General features: G+C 52.0%; 1 protein-coding gene across 1 annotated transcript in view; it reads left to right on the top strand.

Moving 5' to 3' along the window:
* The window catches only part of LOC147095568 (scavenger receptor cysteine-rich domain-containing protein DMBT1-like), a 185,314-nt gene that overhangs the window by 164,569 nt on the left and 6,459 nt on the right, over window positions 1-14,286 (top strand). The window contains exons 25-26 of the mRNA XM_085973662.1: window positions 11,567-11,881; window positions 13,787-14,101. Coding sequence (XP_085829788.1) covers window positions 11,567-11,881; window positions 13,787-14,101 — 630 coding nt within the window. The remainder of the gene's footprint in view (window positions 1-11,566; window positions 11,882-13,786; window positions 14,102-14,286) is intronic.

Raw genomic sequence — 14,286 nt, 5'->3', positions numbered from 1 at the left:
GACATCTTCCCTAAGTCCTGGCCACCATCCCACCTGTTCCACCCGCTGCCAGGTGGCCTCAGGCCCAGGATGCCCCGCTCCTGGACCCTCATGGGCCAGTTGGAGGAATTCCCTCCTGTGCTGCGGTGGTACTACCCATTGTTCTCCCCTAAACAGCATGCCTTCCTTCACAGAGAGGGCTGCTGTGCCGTAAGGGCCCTCTACCCTTTTCCCCTCAGTCACTGCCCTGAGGACTGCCTTGAGGACGGGGTCTTGGGTTTGGACCGTCTTAAGGTCCGGGGTTAAAGCTACCCCTGCACTCCCTTGTGTCCCATTCCTACCCCTGACTGCTGCTATAGGACTGGACCCATAGGGGTCCCAGAAAGTGCCGGTGCGGGCACCCTCCTTAGCTAGCACGTCGGCCTGCTGGTTGCCCTTACTACGGGGTTCTGTGGAGGAATGGGCTTTCACTTTATGGATGAAAACCTCCCCTTCCTCCCCCACTGCTGCTAAGATTTTCTCCAGCAGGGGTTTCACTGTGAGGGGTCTCCCGTCAGCAGAGGTGTATCCGCGGCGGGACCAGATGGCCAGGTACTCCATACACGAATTGCATGTGAACATGCTGTTCGAGCAAATCGTGTATGGGGTGGGGAAGATTTCGGGGTGTGTAACAACGTACACTACCGCGGACAGTTCAGCCTGCTGGGCGCTCATGGTGCTGGGGAGCTTAATCGCCAGGGCAATGTTTGCCGCTGGGTCATAAACTCCACACCCTGTGAGTCTCTCACCAGCAGATACTATGCTAGAGCCATCCACATAGATTTCGCGGCCCATGGGGTGTATCCCGGCCCGCAAACCTATGTCTACTTCCCAAACCCCTTCTATGGAACACCGGTGGGCTGTTCCAGGATATACCAAGTTAGCTGCGAGCTTTGGCTCGCAGAGCCCTTTTACTTTCAGGTCCATCTGTGAGAGAAGCAGGATCCAGCGAGCAATGCGGACACTGTTTACTGTCCCATCCTTGATTCTCCCGTCCAGGAGGGTGCTGGGAGAGGTGCCTGTAAAGATCAGCGATCTTTTCACAGCCCAATATGTGGCCAGGAGGTGCCTCTCACAATTGGAGTAGCTCCTCTCCACATCCGTAAGTATCCATCGGTCTCAGCCTGCCATGCCGCTCTTGGAGCAGCACAGCACTCAGGCTGTCCCTGCTGGCTGCTACCTCCAGGAAGAACTCTTTCCCCCCATCTATGGCCCCTAGAGCTGGTGGGGTCTGCAGGTCTTTCTTGAGCCTGACAAATGCTGCCTGGCAACCCTCATCCCAAACCCATTCCACTCCCTTATGTAGTGTTAGATCCGTGGTTCAGTGGATAAATAATTACACGGATGCTGTACATAAACAAGTAACAGGTCTTTACTGGAGGAGGGTAATCTCTAGACTGGGGTACAGAAGCATGCGCACAGCTTATATACCAGTGTGGTCACTGCCGTACTACAGTATACAGGAGCTGTAAAAAGTAGTTCTGACTTAAAGCACATACACTACAAGTCCTCCCTTTTTAGATTAATAATACCCCCTTAATATTCAAAAACAATTACATTTTTACATGTACATTCAATAACAAAAGTCCATTTATAGATTCAGTCTTTGGGGCGGCTTCCTGACCCTTTCGGGATAGCGCCTTTCCGGAGGTTCTTGTTCTTGGTGCAGAGGCGATTCTGACCCCCTTTCATCGGGTAGTTCATCGGGTTCCACTGCTACTGGGTCTGAAGTAGATACTACCGGTATGTCGGGTTCATCCCCAGGTACTCGAGACATGGGGTTGACGCATTCCTGTGATGCTGAGATCTGATCGACGTGGCGTCTCACAATGTTCTCCCCAACATCCACTGTGTACATTAATGGCCCCTGCCTTGTGCATATCATTCCGGGTTGCCACTTCTCTGTTCGATAGTCCCGGGCCAAGACTGGTTGCCCTACATTGGAGCTCCTTGTCGGCTTCTCATTGATGTGCTGGAATTGTTTGTCCTCAACATTTCTTCGCACATTTGGTCTGAGCAAGTCCAGACGAGATCTCAACCTTCGGTTAAAGAACACCATGGCCAGGGCCTGGTTGGTAACTGCATGTGTCGCGTTTCGGTAGGCTAATAAGAAATTGTCCATCTTATGCTGTAGTGGAATTTCCTCATCACACATGGCCTTTATCGCCTTCTTAAAGGTTTGTACGAACCTCTCAGCCAATCCATTGGTGGCTGGATGATATGGGGCGGATGTGTAATGCCTTACCCCATTCCTTTTCATGAATTTTTGGAACTCGTCGGACACAAACTGTGGTCCATTATCAGAGCAGATCTGCTCTGGCAACCCGTTTCTGGCAAATATGGTCCGTAGGACTGCAATCGTTTTCTCTGTAGTGGTTGAAGACATCTTTATCACCTCAGGCCACTTTGAATGAGCATCCACTGCTATTAAGAACATTGAGTCCATGAATGGACCAGTGAAATCAATGTGCACCCATTGCCATGGAGAGGAGGGCCACTCCCATGGGTGTAGAGGGGCATGTGGTGGTGCATTTTGGACCTTCTGGCATCCTAAGCAGCTCTTAGTTAGGTCTTCGATTTGTTGATCGATTCCCGGCCACCACACATAAGCCCTAGCTAGGCTTTTCATTTTCACTCCCCCCAGATGACCTTCATGTAGCTCATTTAGCACTCTCTCCCTTAACTTGGGTGGAATTACCACTCTGGATCCACACATCACTGTCCCCTGGCATACTGACAGCTGTTCTCTTCTGGATGAGAATGCTGGCAACAGTGAGTCGCCATGTGTTGGCCATCCCCTCACCGTCAATTCATATACCCGTGACAGCGTCGGATCATTGCGGGTCTCCTTCTCTATATCCGCGTTTGTTACTGGCAATCGTTCAATTATTGACGAATAAAATATCTCGATAGGGTCCACTGCTGGTGCTCCCTCCACAGTAGGCAGTGGCAGGCGCGATAGCCCATCAGCGTTCCCATGCTGTCTCGTGCCTTTATATTCTATTTCATATTGATTCGCCCCTAGAAACAGGGACCATCTTTGTAACCGCTGTGCAGTCATTACTGGCACGCCCTTCTTAGGATTAAAGATGGAGACAAGTGGTTGGTGGTCAGTCAGCAAGGTGAACTTCTGTCCATGCAGATAGTGGTTGAATTTTTTTACTCCCCATACTAGGCTGAGGGCCTCCCTGTCAATCTGGGCGTAGTTGCACTCGGCTGAGGTTAGTGACCGAGATGCAAAGGCTACTGGCCTCTCCAACCCGTCTGGGAATTTGTGCGACAGCACCGCTCCAATGCCGTAGGGTGATGCATCACATGCCAAACGAATTGGTAGTGCTGGGTTGAAATGGGCCAACACCTCTTTTGATGTGATCAATTCTTTACACTTCTGGAAAGCTCATCTACGTTCATCATCCCACTTCCATGGTACCCCTATTTGCAGTAGGGTGTTCAGCGGGTGTAATACCGTAGACAAATTTGGTAAGAACTTGTGGCAATAGTTTACCAGCCCGAGGAACGACCTCAGTTGTGACACATTTTCCGGTGCTGGAGCCTTGACTACTGCCTCTATCTTGTCAGGGGACTTATGTAACCCCTCTTCATCGATGACGTGGCCGCAATACGAGATCTGTTTCTGGAAAAACTCGCACTTGTGGCGATTAGCTCGTAGCCCATATTCCTTTAATCTGGCGAGCACCTTCTCCAAGTTAGCGAGGTGATCACCGTCATTTTCGCCCGTGACCAAGATGTCGTCCAAATAACACTGGGTCCCTGGAATCCCTTGCAGGACCTGATCCATCGCCCTTTGCCAGATAGCCGGAGCCGAGGCTACTCCAAACACCAGCCGGTTGTATTGATAGAGACCTTTATGGGTGCTGGTCGTAAGGTAATGTTTCGAAGCTTCTTCTACCTCCATTTGCAAGTACGCCTCGGCTAGATCAATTTTGGTGAAGCGTTTACCACCAGATAGCGAGGCGAAAATATCCTCAATTCGTGGAAGTGGATATTGCACCGTGTGAAGGACTGGGTTCACTGTCACCTTAAAATCCCCACAGATGCGGACCTTCTTTGGTTCCCCAGGCATATTACTCAACGACCTCTTCATTACAGGAACGATGGGTGTAGCCCACTCGCTCCAGTCCACTTTGGACAGTACTCCTGAACGTTCCAACCCTTCCAGCTCTGCTTCAACCGCTGGTCTAATCGCATAAGGCACTGGTCTGGCCTTCAGAAACTTTGGGCTTGCATTATCCTCTATTTTAATTGTTGCTGTTATTCCTTTTAGTGTTCCTAGTCCCTCCTGGAACACTTCTTTTGCGTCAGTTAGCATTTTTGACAGTCGTCCAGATGTGACGTCGTCATCCTTTTTGGCCTCCACCTTCAGTGCCTGTATGGAATGCCAATCTAAATGTATCTTCCGGATCCATTCACGTCCTAGCAGTGGTGGTCCTCCATTTGGCAATACATATATATCCATTTTAGGTATTTCCTGACCTTTATATGTCACTTTCACCCTTATTTTTCCTTTAGGGTAGACTTTTTACCCCGTATACGTCTTCAAGACAATCTCTGTAGCTTTCAAGGGTATGTGTGAAAATAGCCGCTTGTAGTCTCTTTGATTTATGACTGTTAGAGCTGACCCTGTGTCCAATTCCATTTCCACTGGGACTCCGTCTATCTTGAGTGTAACCCAGATAGTCTGGTGATCCTCCATTTTGGTTACATTATGTAGTTTCAGACAATCAAGCTCCTTGCTTCCGGAGTCTGTGCCACTTTTCTGTTCGTCTGAACCACTGTCCATCACCTGGTGTACCTTTTTGTACTTCTCCTGTGGAGATTTCTTACTGTTGGTTTTCTTCCCAGACCTGCAGACTCTTGCTATGTGTCCTGCTTTCCCACACTGTCTGCACACTTGGTCCTTGAACCAACAACCTTTCTGGTCATGTGTTGTTCTGCCACAGCGATAGCACTTCCCTGTTCCATAGGTCATTTCGTTGGTGCCATATTCTTGCGGTCTCCGTTGTATCTCTGCAGCACCCCTTGTGGCTGCTTCGTGTGATACTGCCATACTGAAAGCTTTGTCCAGCGTAAGGTCCTTTTCTGATAGAAGCCGTTTCTGGGTTCCTTCACTTTGTAGCCCACACACAAACTTGTCCCTTAACGTGTCTGCTAGTCCCGCTCCAAACTGGCAGTATTTCGATAGCTTGCGCAGTTCCGTTAGGTACTCAGCATTGCTTTCGTCTTTGTGTTGGTTCCTTTTATGGAACTTAAATCATTCTGCTATCAGCAGCGGTGTGGGGTTTAAGTGGTCCTGTAGGATTTCTACTATGCTTTCAAAATTATTGTTTACCGGCTTCTCTGGGGCTATTAGATTTCGCAGTAACCCATAAGTTTTGCACCCATGGAATTTAACAGAACCAGTGCTTTATTAGTATCTGGCACTTCATTCGCCCTGCAGTACACCTCAATACGTTCCACATATGTCGCCCAATCTTCGACTTCATTGTCGAACGTAGAGATACTGCCACTCTTCGGCATCCTTGGTTGTGCATTAACTATCACCAATGGTGCCTCCCACGCTTCCCCTTCTTCTCCGCTGGCACAAAATGGCGTCTCCCGTGCTTTCCTTCCTTCCCGCGCTCGCCCGTCTTCTCCGCTGCGGCTTCGCAAAATGGCATCTCCCGCGCTCTTCCTTCTTCTCCGCGGCTCAATGGCATCTCCCGCACTCTTCCTGCTTCTCCACGGCTCAATGGCGTCGCCCCTTGCTTTGCCCCGCGGACCCTGATCAGCCCGTGATCCCTGGCTGTGCTCTGCGCGTTCTCCTCTTTATATTTGTCGACGCCACTCAGTCTAGAACCCGGCTGTTTCTTACCCTCTCTCTCTCCGGTTTGCAGTATTTTTCCTCGACGCCGCTCGGTGATCAACCCCCGGCTGCGCCCTGCTCTCTTCACCCTCTTTCTTACCCCATCAACGCTGCCCGGCTCTCTCTCTCTGCCGTCGGTCGGCTCCAGCCGCCGCTGCTCGGGAAGGGTCTGCTCTGGACCTGTTGTCGGTCTCTTACTGCTCATTGTGGCTGGGGAACCAAGCCCGGCTCTCCACAGCCTCCCCAGCGAAGTTGGATCTCTGCCTGACTGCAGGTAGACTCGCATCAACACTCATCGCCACTGTTAGATCCGTGGTTCAGTGGATAAATAATTACACGGATGCTGTACATAAACAAATAACAGGTCTTTACTGGAGGAGGGTAATCTCTAGACTGGGGTACAGAGGCATGCGCACAGCTTAATGTGTGGTCACTGCCGGTACTACAGTATACAGGAGCTGTAAAAAGTAGTTCTGACTTAAAGCACATACACTACATGTAGGAGTCGGAGCAGAGGGGCTGCTGTGGCTGCATAGTCCTCAATAAAATCTCTGCAGTACCCGGTTAGCCCTAGAAAAGATCTCACTCTCGTGACTGTGTTGGGGACTGGTAACTCCTGTACCACTTCCCTTCTAGCTTTATCTATGGCCCTTTCCCCAGTGCGTACGGTCAGGCCCAGGTATTTCACCTCCTGCTGGCCGATCTGCGCTTTCTTTGGGTTCACTTTAAAGCCTTCCTGCCTGAGCAGTTCCAGCAGTTCGGCCAGTAGTGGGCCATGCTCCTCTCTCGAATCGGTGAATAGGAGCAGGTCATCCATGTACTGTACCAGCTGCCTGGGCTGGCTGAAGCCCTTTAAACTGTTTGCCATGCATTGATGGAAAATGCTCGGGCTATTGTGGAAGCCCTGAGGCAGACAGTTCCAGGTGTACTGTTGCCCTTTAAAAGTAAAGGCAAACTTGTACTGATCCTTTCTCCTAAAAGGGATGGACCAAAACCCATTGGAAATATCCAGCACCGTGAAAGTGGTCGCGGATGCTGGGATACTTCCCATCAGGTCGGCAACTGCTGCTACCGTGGGTGCACAGGCTGGGATGTTACTGTTGAGCACCCGATCGTCCACCGTGGCCCTCCAGGAAGTGGAGAGTTTACGTGGGTGGCTATCGGTCTCAGGACCCCATGTTGTACTAAGGAGGACATGGCTGCTTCCATGTCTGGCTCTGCTTCCCTGGGGAAGTTATACTGCTTCTGTGGTCGGGCCATGGGGTCCCCATCTACACTGACCTCGAACCCATTGACCCTCCCACAGTCTTGCTTGTGTGTGGCAAATGTGGCTAGGTGGGCTCGCACAAATGCCTGGAACTCCCTTGGGGTATTACTGACCATGAGCTCGAGGTTATAACCCTCTTTAGGCTTCATGGTGCACAGGGTCCCCTTCCCCTGTTTCCCTGGGATGACTACTACTCCGCCTTCCTTTCCTGTATTTGCCCCCCATAGGCAATGATTCCTTAAATCCACTAGGATCCCGTGGCCTACAATAAAGTCGGCTCCCAGGATTCCATTTCCACCCTCCACTTCCCACTTCATTAGGATACAGGTCCACTTAAAGCGGAGTGTTCCGAACCGAATGGACAGCGGGATGGAAAATGAGCCTGCCTGTTCCTTACCTGTGAACCCCGACAGACTGTATGGGACCCCGTTAGATAGAGGTGAGGTGGTGGGGTTAGCTGAATGGATCACGGTGCATGATGCCCCCGTGTCCAACAGATAGGTCCCTTTCACCTCTTCTACCTCCATCTCAACGAGGGGTCTCTTCCATAAGTCGTACTTCAGGGAACACAGGTAAACAGGCTGCGCTGGCTCTAGTCAGGGCTGTGGGTTGGATGGGGCTGATAGGGTCAGAGCACCAGTAGTGGTTGCTACTTTCCCTGGGCCAGTCAATAGGGTCCTCATTGCGTCCAAAAAGGACTCGACCGTGGCGGGAGGGATTCCTGTCTCTGTCTTTTGGGCTGGGGCTGAGGAATTCTTTCCCTTGTTATCCTTCCAAGGATTTCTACACTCCTTCCTCCAGTGTCCATCCTTCCCACACCCGTAACAGTTGAGCTTTGTGCTGGAAGGGTTATTCCCTTCCTGGTGCCACTCCTTCCTACCCTGGCCGGGTTTTATTTCATGCACCTTCCCCTTAGGTGGGTGTGCATCGGTTCCCTTACCATTCCGGTAAGCTATGGTCAATTGTCTGATCACCGTCAGTTCGGTAGTCAGGGGATGCTTTGGGTCAAACCACATTTCTGCCTTGGCCCTGACCTGTGGAAAGCTGTTTGCCACCAGGTAACGGAGCCAGTGGGCCAGCTGATCCTGGTCGAGGTTAGCCCGGTTAGGTGCCCCAGTACAGGCACTCCTATACACCAGCCACAACCTGTCTGCGAAAGCCTGCGGGGTTTCCCTTGCGAGCTGCACTGTCTTCTCCACTCAGGAGAAAGGACTTCCCTGATTCATCCCCATGGCCTCAAGAGCTTCCTCCCTGAGCTCCCCATACTCGCACTGTCCCCTCTTAAACTGGTCAGAGAGGGACTGGAGGCGATTACTCTCCAGGGAGAATAGCAGCATTTTGGCCTGTTCAGCATCATCACACTCATTGATGCTGGCTGCCTCTTCCACTTCCCTGAAGTGGACCGAGGGGTCCCCATTTTCTGCGAGTTTTGGTATATGGCTTACCATGGCCCTAAGCTGTTGGGTGCCGAAGGGAACTACAAACTGGTTTTCGAGGGGTCCCTCTTCCCCTTCCTCAGCAGACGGGCCAAGCCTTCGCTGCCGGGCCGGACACATCGGCCCCGGTCCCAGCCTCTCTTGCGGGGTTTTTTCCACCTCAGCTTCTACCCCTAACTCTACCCCCCCTTGCTACCAGACCTCGCTGAAACCTGGCACTATGGGTGGTGGTCATGGGTCCTCCTGCTCCTCAACTGGGTCGTCCCTTGGCACTACCTGTGGTGTCTGAACTGTTCTCCCCAGGTTCTCTGTAAAATCGGCCTGGGCTGCCTTCAGGCTTATGAGGCACACCATGCCCTTTGCCTTCCTTAGGGCAAGACTCAGATTCTCTATCTGTTCCTGGCAGGGGCCATGATTTGCATCTTCAAACCCCTGCTCGCTCGCTAACTTATAGGCTGCCTTTATGTCTCTTACTTTCTCATCCTGCTCTCTTACTTGTCTTGCTAGGCAGGCATTCTTTACCCACAACCTCAGCTCATTGTTCTTGGCCTCGGTGACCTGACACTGTAAATATTCCTGCCTGGCCTTATGCTCCCCCATTAACTGCACCCTTTCCTGGTTCAGAGCCTGCAATCCTGCCAGTAACTTTTCCCCTGCTAGAGCCTTTGCTTGGGCTTCCAGGGCTGACTCCCGTATCTCGGCTGCCTGTGCTTCAACGAGCCTGTCCAAAAGCTGGATCTGTTTCTTGAAGCACATCAGCCAGACTGCCTTTTCTATCGATTTCTTATGGTCCTTCCCTTCTGTTCACTTAGCTGCAGCATCTACCGGACGCCCAGCCTTTAACAGATTAGTAATCCACTTCTTAGTGATATTCACTTTACTGAAAACATAATTTGAAATCCTCTCTTCCATTACAGTTTGCTCTTCCGAATCAGTGTCTACTGTATGGCACCCCTGTTGCCGGAGTCCTGCCGCGGTCGCCATTTCTGTAGGGGTGGAGACTGTGTAGTCAGCTTTTGCCTCTGACTGCTTTGAGCAGTTTAAATTGCTCCCACATCCCTGTGGTTCTAGACTTCGGACTTAGGTACAGGCTGCGATACAAAATTGGAGTAGACAACTGGTTTGGTGCAAGAAAACTGTGTTTTATTAGAGTCACAATAAAATAATAACAATTACACTTAGATTACTGGAATAGTTACAGGCATTCAAGAGTACACTTAATTAAGAATGGGGAACACATGGCACAACGAGGGAAAAATCACATTAATGATCCCCCTACCCTTGTCCCACCCCCAATATCTAACTAAATTGTGCTAAAAGGGGCCAGGGATTATGCTCACCAATAGGGGTTTCTTGACGGTTCGCATCCTGTCAGTTAAGCTGGTTGCATTTTGGGGTTTGCTCTTTGTGTCTTTTGGGCCTGCCGTCGCCACGTGGTCCCAGTCTTAGAATCTGCGAAGGTTCTTCAGCTGGGTGGAGTCCGCTGATGCGGTAAGGGCGCGGTTGTGGATTTGTCTGGGTAAGTAACCCCTTTCTTTAGTTAGAAATAGGGAATAAAGTCTTTGTTGGGTACTTTAGCTTTTAGAGTGGAAAACTTTGGATTTTGTTCTTCCGGTGGTGGTCTTGTCATCGAGTTTTGTTGCGGTTGGGGTTCGGTTGGCGGTCTTCGGTGTTGGCTCGGTCGCGGTGGCCTAGATTATTACCTGTATAGTGGTAATGATCTGAAGGTATGGTTTACCCGGCCCTTTGTTACCGCGGTGCTCGTGGTCGGTCTTCGTGTAAGGCTGCGGTTGTGGCCTAGTCATCTTCGGTCGAGCCTGCCCCACCGTGTCCTCTCGCCATGATGTTCCATGAGCCTTCCTGTTGGCTTCACTTGGCCCCCTCTGGTGTCGTGTCGACAGCTGGCATTTTCGTGATGTGTCCTTAGTTATCGGTGGGCCTACAGTTATACTGTTTTTGAGTTTGTTATCTGCGCGCCAAATCAGGGTTAGTTCTTTGTCTGATTTTTGGCAGGCTCGTTAAGGTGATTATAGCCGTTCACCTTAACTGGTTTTTGGGCGGCTGTCCCGTTGCTAAATGGTTTTTAATATTTTGGTGTTTGTAATGCATAATGTAAACCGGTGTCTTCCTGGCTTGGTAGCTATTTCGAACTGTAAGCGATTATAAATGCATAGTCTTGATGGGTTTTAGGTTTGTGCAAGATTAAGTCATTTCCTGAGTTGATTTGTTTTATAGGGAAGAAAGCGTGTTCTGTCTCCTTCATTTGTCTGGCTTTGAAATAACAAATCAAAGCTGTCTCCCACAGGCCCAGGCATGTCAGGTTTTAAGCTTTTGAACTCGACATGCTGTTTGCAGGGTCCTGCTTTAACCTGGCAGGTTTTGCCATAAAGTCAAAAGCCATTTTCTTCAGGGTCCCCTTTTTAATAACTTGTCCTTTAGGGTCCCTTGTTAATAGCTTGGGAAGTGTGGGAATTTTGTGAATGCTACACCGCCTCTCCACTTCTCTCTCCTTCTTTAAGATGCTCCTTAAAACCTACCTCTTTGACCAAGCTTTTGGTCACCTGCTCTAATTTCTCCTTATGTGGCTCAGTGTCAAATTTTTTGTCTTAAAATGCTCCTGTGCAGCAGCACCTTGGGACGTTTTACTACGTTAAAGGCGCTATATAAATACAAGTTGTTGTTGTTGAAAGGCCTAGGCTCCTTCTCTGGCCTGTGCTGTGTGAGCTTTTCTCACCTGGGTCTGTTGGAGGAGTGGGTCTCCTGGTAGGGAGTCTCACTCAATGAGTTGGTCTTGCCTCAGTTAGTCCCGGAATGGGGCTGCAGGACATTCCCAAAATTGGTGTTACGGGAGAGTTAGTGCAGATGGGATCAGTCTGGATATTGGGAGGAGCCTGACACCTGTGCTCAAATGTCCAGTGATGTCTCCAGTGAAAGTCCAGCTAATCCTTGACGAGATTAACCATGTTCCCGTCTCTATTCCAGGTCCGGTGCCAGTACGGCTGGTGAATGGGACCAACATCTGCTCCGGGAGAGTTGAGGTCTACCGTAACTCCATCTGGGGGACCGTCTGCGATGATGGCTGGGATGTAAAGGCAGCGAGTGTGGTCTGCAAACTGTTGAACTGTGGGACGGCCCTGCCAGCTACAAGACCCACCTACTATGGAGAGGGGACTGGGGACATCTGGTTGGATGATGTGAGGTGTCTTGGGACAGAGCCTGCCCTCGATCAGTGCTCTGCAAACCCATCGGGTGTCAATAACTGCTCACACAGCAAGGACGTCGGAGTTACCTGCTCAGGTGAGCGGAGTCACCTGCTCGGGTGAGCGGAGTTACCTGCTCAGGTGAGCGGAGTTACCTGCTCGGCTGAGAGGAGTTGAGTTACCTGCTCGGGTGAGTCGAGTTACACGCTCGGGTGAGCGGAGTTACCCGCTCGGGTAAGGGGAGTTACCCACTCGGGTGAGGGGAGTTACCCACTCGGGTGAGTGGAGTTACCCGCTTGGGTGATGGGAGTTACCCGCTCGGGTGAGGGGAGTCACTCGCTCGGGTGAGGGGAGTCACCCGCTTGGGTGAGGGAAGTTACCTGCTCGGGTGAGGGGAGTTACCCGCTCGGATGAGAGGAGTTACCCGCTCGGGTGAGAGGAGTTACCCGCTCGGGTGAGGGGAGTTACCTGCTCGGGTGAGAGGAGTTACCCGCTCGGGAGAGGGGAGATACCTGCTCGGGTGAGGGGAATTACCTGCTCGGGTGAGAGGAGATACCTGCTTGGGTGAGTGCAGTTACCCGCTCGGATGTGTGGAGTTACCTGCTCGGGTGAGAGGAGTTACCCACTCGGGTGAGAGGAGTTACCCGCTCGGGTGAGAGGAGTTACCCGCTCGGGTGAGAGGAGTTACCCGCTCGGTGAGTGGAGCTACCCGCTCGGGTGAGAGGAGTTACCCGCTCGGGTGAGAGGAGTTACCCGCTCGGGTGAGGGGAGTTACCTGCTCGGGTGAGAGGAGTTACCCGCTCGGGAGAGGGGAGATACCTGCTCGGGTGAGGGGAATTACCTGCTCGGGTGAGAGGAGATACCTGCTTGGGTGAGTGGAGTTACCCGCTCGGATGTGTGGAGTTACCTGCTCGGGTGAGAGGAGTTACCCGCTCGGGTGAGAGGAGTTACCCGCTCGGGTGAGAGGAGTTACCCGCTCGGGTGAGAGGAGTTACCCGCTCGGTGAGTGGAGTTACCCGCTCGGGTGAGAGGAGTTACCCGCTCGGGTGAGTGGAGTTACCCGCTCGGGTGAGAGGAGTTACCCGCTCGGGTGAGAGGAGTTACCCGCTCGGGTGAGTGGAGTTACCCGCTCGGGTGAGAGGAGTTACCCGCACGGGTGAGTGGAGTTACCCGCACGGGTGAGTGGAGTTACCCGCTCGGGTGAGAGGAGTTACCCACTCGGGTGAGAGGAGTTACCTGCTCGGGTGAGAGGAGTTACCCGCTCGGGTGAGTGGAGTTACCCGCTCGGATGAGAGGAATTACCTGCTCGGGTGAGCGGAGTTACCTGCTCGGGTGAGAGGAGTTCCCTGCTCGGGTGAGTGGAGTTACCTGCTCGGGTAAGTGGAGTTACCTGCTCGTGTAAGTGGAGTTACCTGCTCGGGTGAGAGGAGTTACCCGCACGGGTGAGTGGAGTTACCCGCTCAGGTGAGCGAAGTTATCTGCTCGGGTGAGTGGAGTTACCTGCTCGGTTGTGTGGAGTTACCCGCTCGGGTGAGCGCAGCAGTCCTCGCAACTGATTTCCTGCTCCCTGGTAGTATGACTGTAGATGGTGAGTGAAAAATATGAGTCTGAAGCCAAGGGAATATTTCCAAATGTTCAATGGGTAAATGCCGAACCAGGTGTGGTACGGAGCAACTCACACAGAGCAGGAAATCTCAGATTACATCCTTGACCTATGCTGTCTGAGCTGATCTCACCGGGGTCTCTTGGAGGAGTGAGTCTCCTGGGAGGGAGTGTGGCTCGTCGAGGTGCTCGGGCCTCACAACCTGGTGGTGGCAGCATTAGTCCCGGATGGGTGCTACAGGACATTCCCAAAATTGATGTTACGGGAGAGTTAGTGCAGGTGGGATCTGTCTGGATATTGGGAGGAGCCTGACAGCTGAGCCCAAATGACCAGTGATGACTCCAGTAAAAGTCCAGGTAATCCCAGACCAGATTAACTGTGTTCACGTCTCTGCTCCAGGTCCGGTGCCCGTACGTCTGGTGAACGGGACCAACATGTGCTCCGGGAGAGTTGAGGTCTATCATAACTCTGTCTGGGGGACCGTCTGTGATGATGGTTGGGATGTAAATGCAGCAAGTGTGGTCTGCAGACTGTTGAGCTGTGGGACGGCCCTGTCAGCAACAAGACCCACCTACTATGGAGAGGGGACTGGGGACATCTGGTTGGATGCTGTGAGATGTAACGGGACAGAGCCTGCCCTCGATCAGTGTTCTGCCAACCCATCGGGTGTCAATAACTGCAACCACAGCAAGGACGCCGGAGGTACCTGCTCAGGTTAGTGGAGTTACCTGCTCGGGTGAGAGGAGTTACCTGCTCGGGTGAGGGGAGTTACCTGCTCAGGTGAGTGGAGTTACCTGCTCGGGTGAGTGGAGTTACCTGCTCGGCTGAGAGGAGTTACCTGCTCAGGTGAGAGGAGTTACCTGCTCGGGTAAGCGGAGTTACCTGCTCAGGTGAGAGGA

This window comes from Somniosus microcephalus, unplaced genomic scaffold (genome assembly GCF_052327205.1).
Source record: "Somniosus microcephalus isolate GS21.2 unplaced genomic scaffold, FLI_Smic_1.0 unresolved_chr1, whole genome shotgun sequence".
NCBI lineage: Eukaryota > Metazoa > Chordata > Chondrichthyes > Squaliformes > Somniosidae > Somniosus > Somniosus microcephalus.
This window is presented reverse-complemented; position numbering and strand designations above follow the sequence as displayed.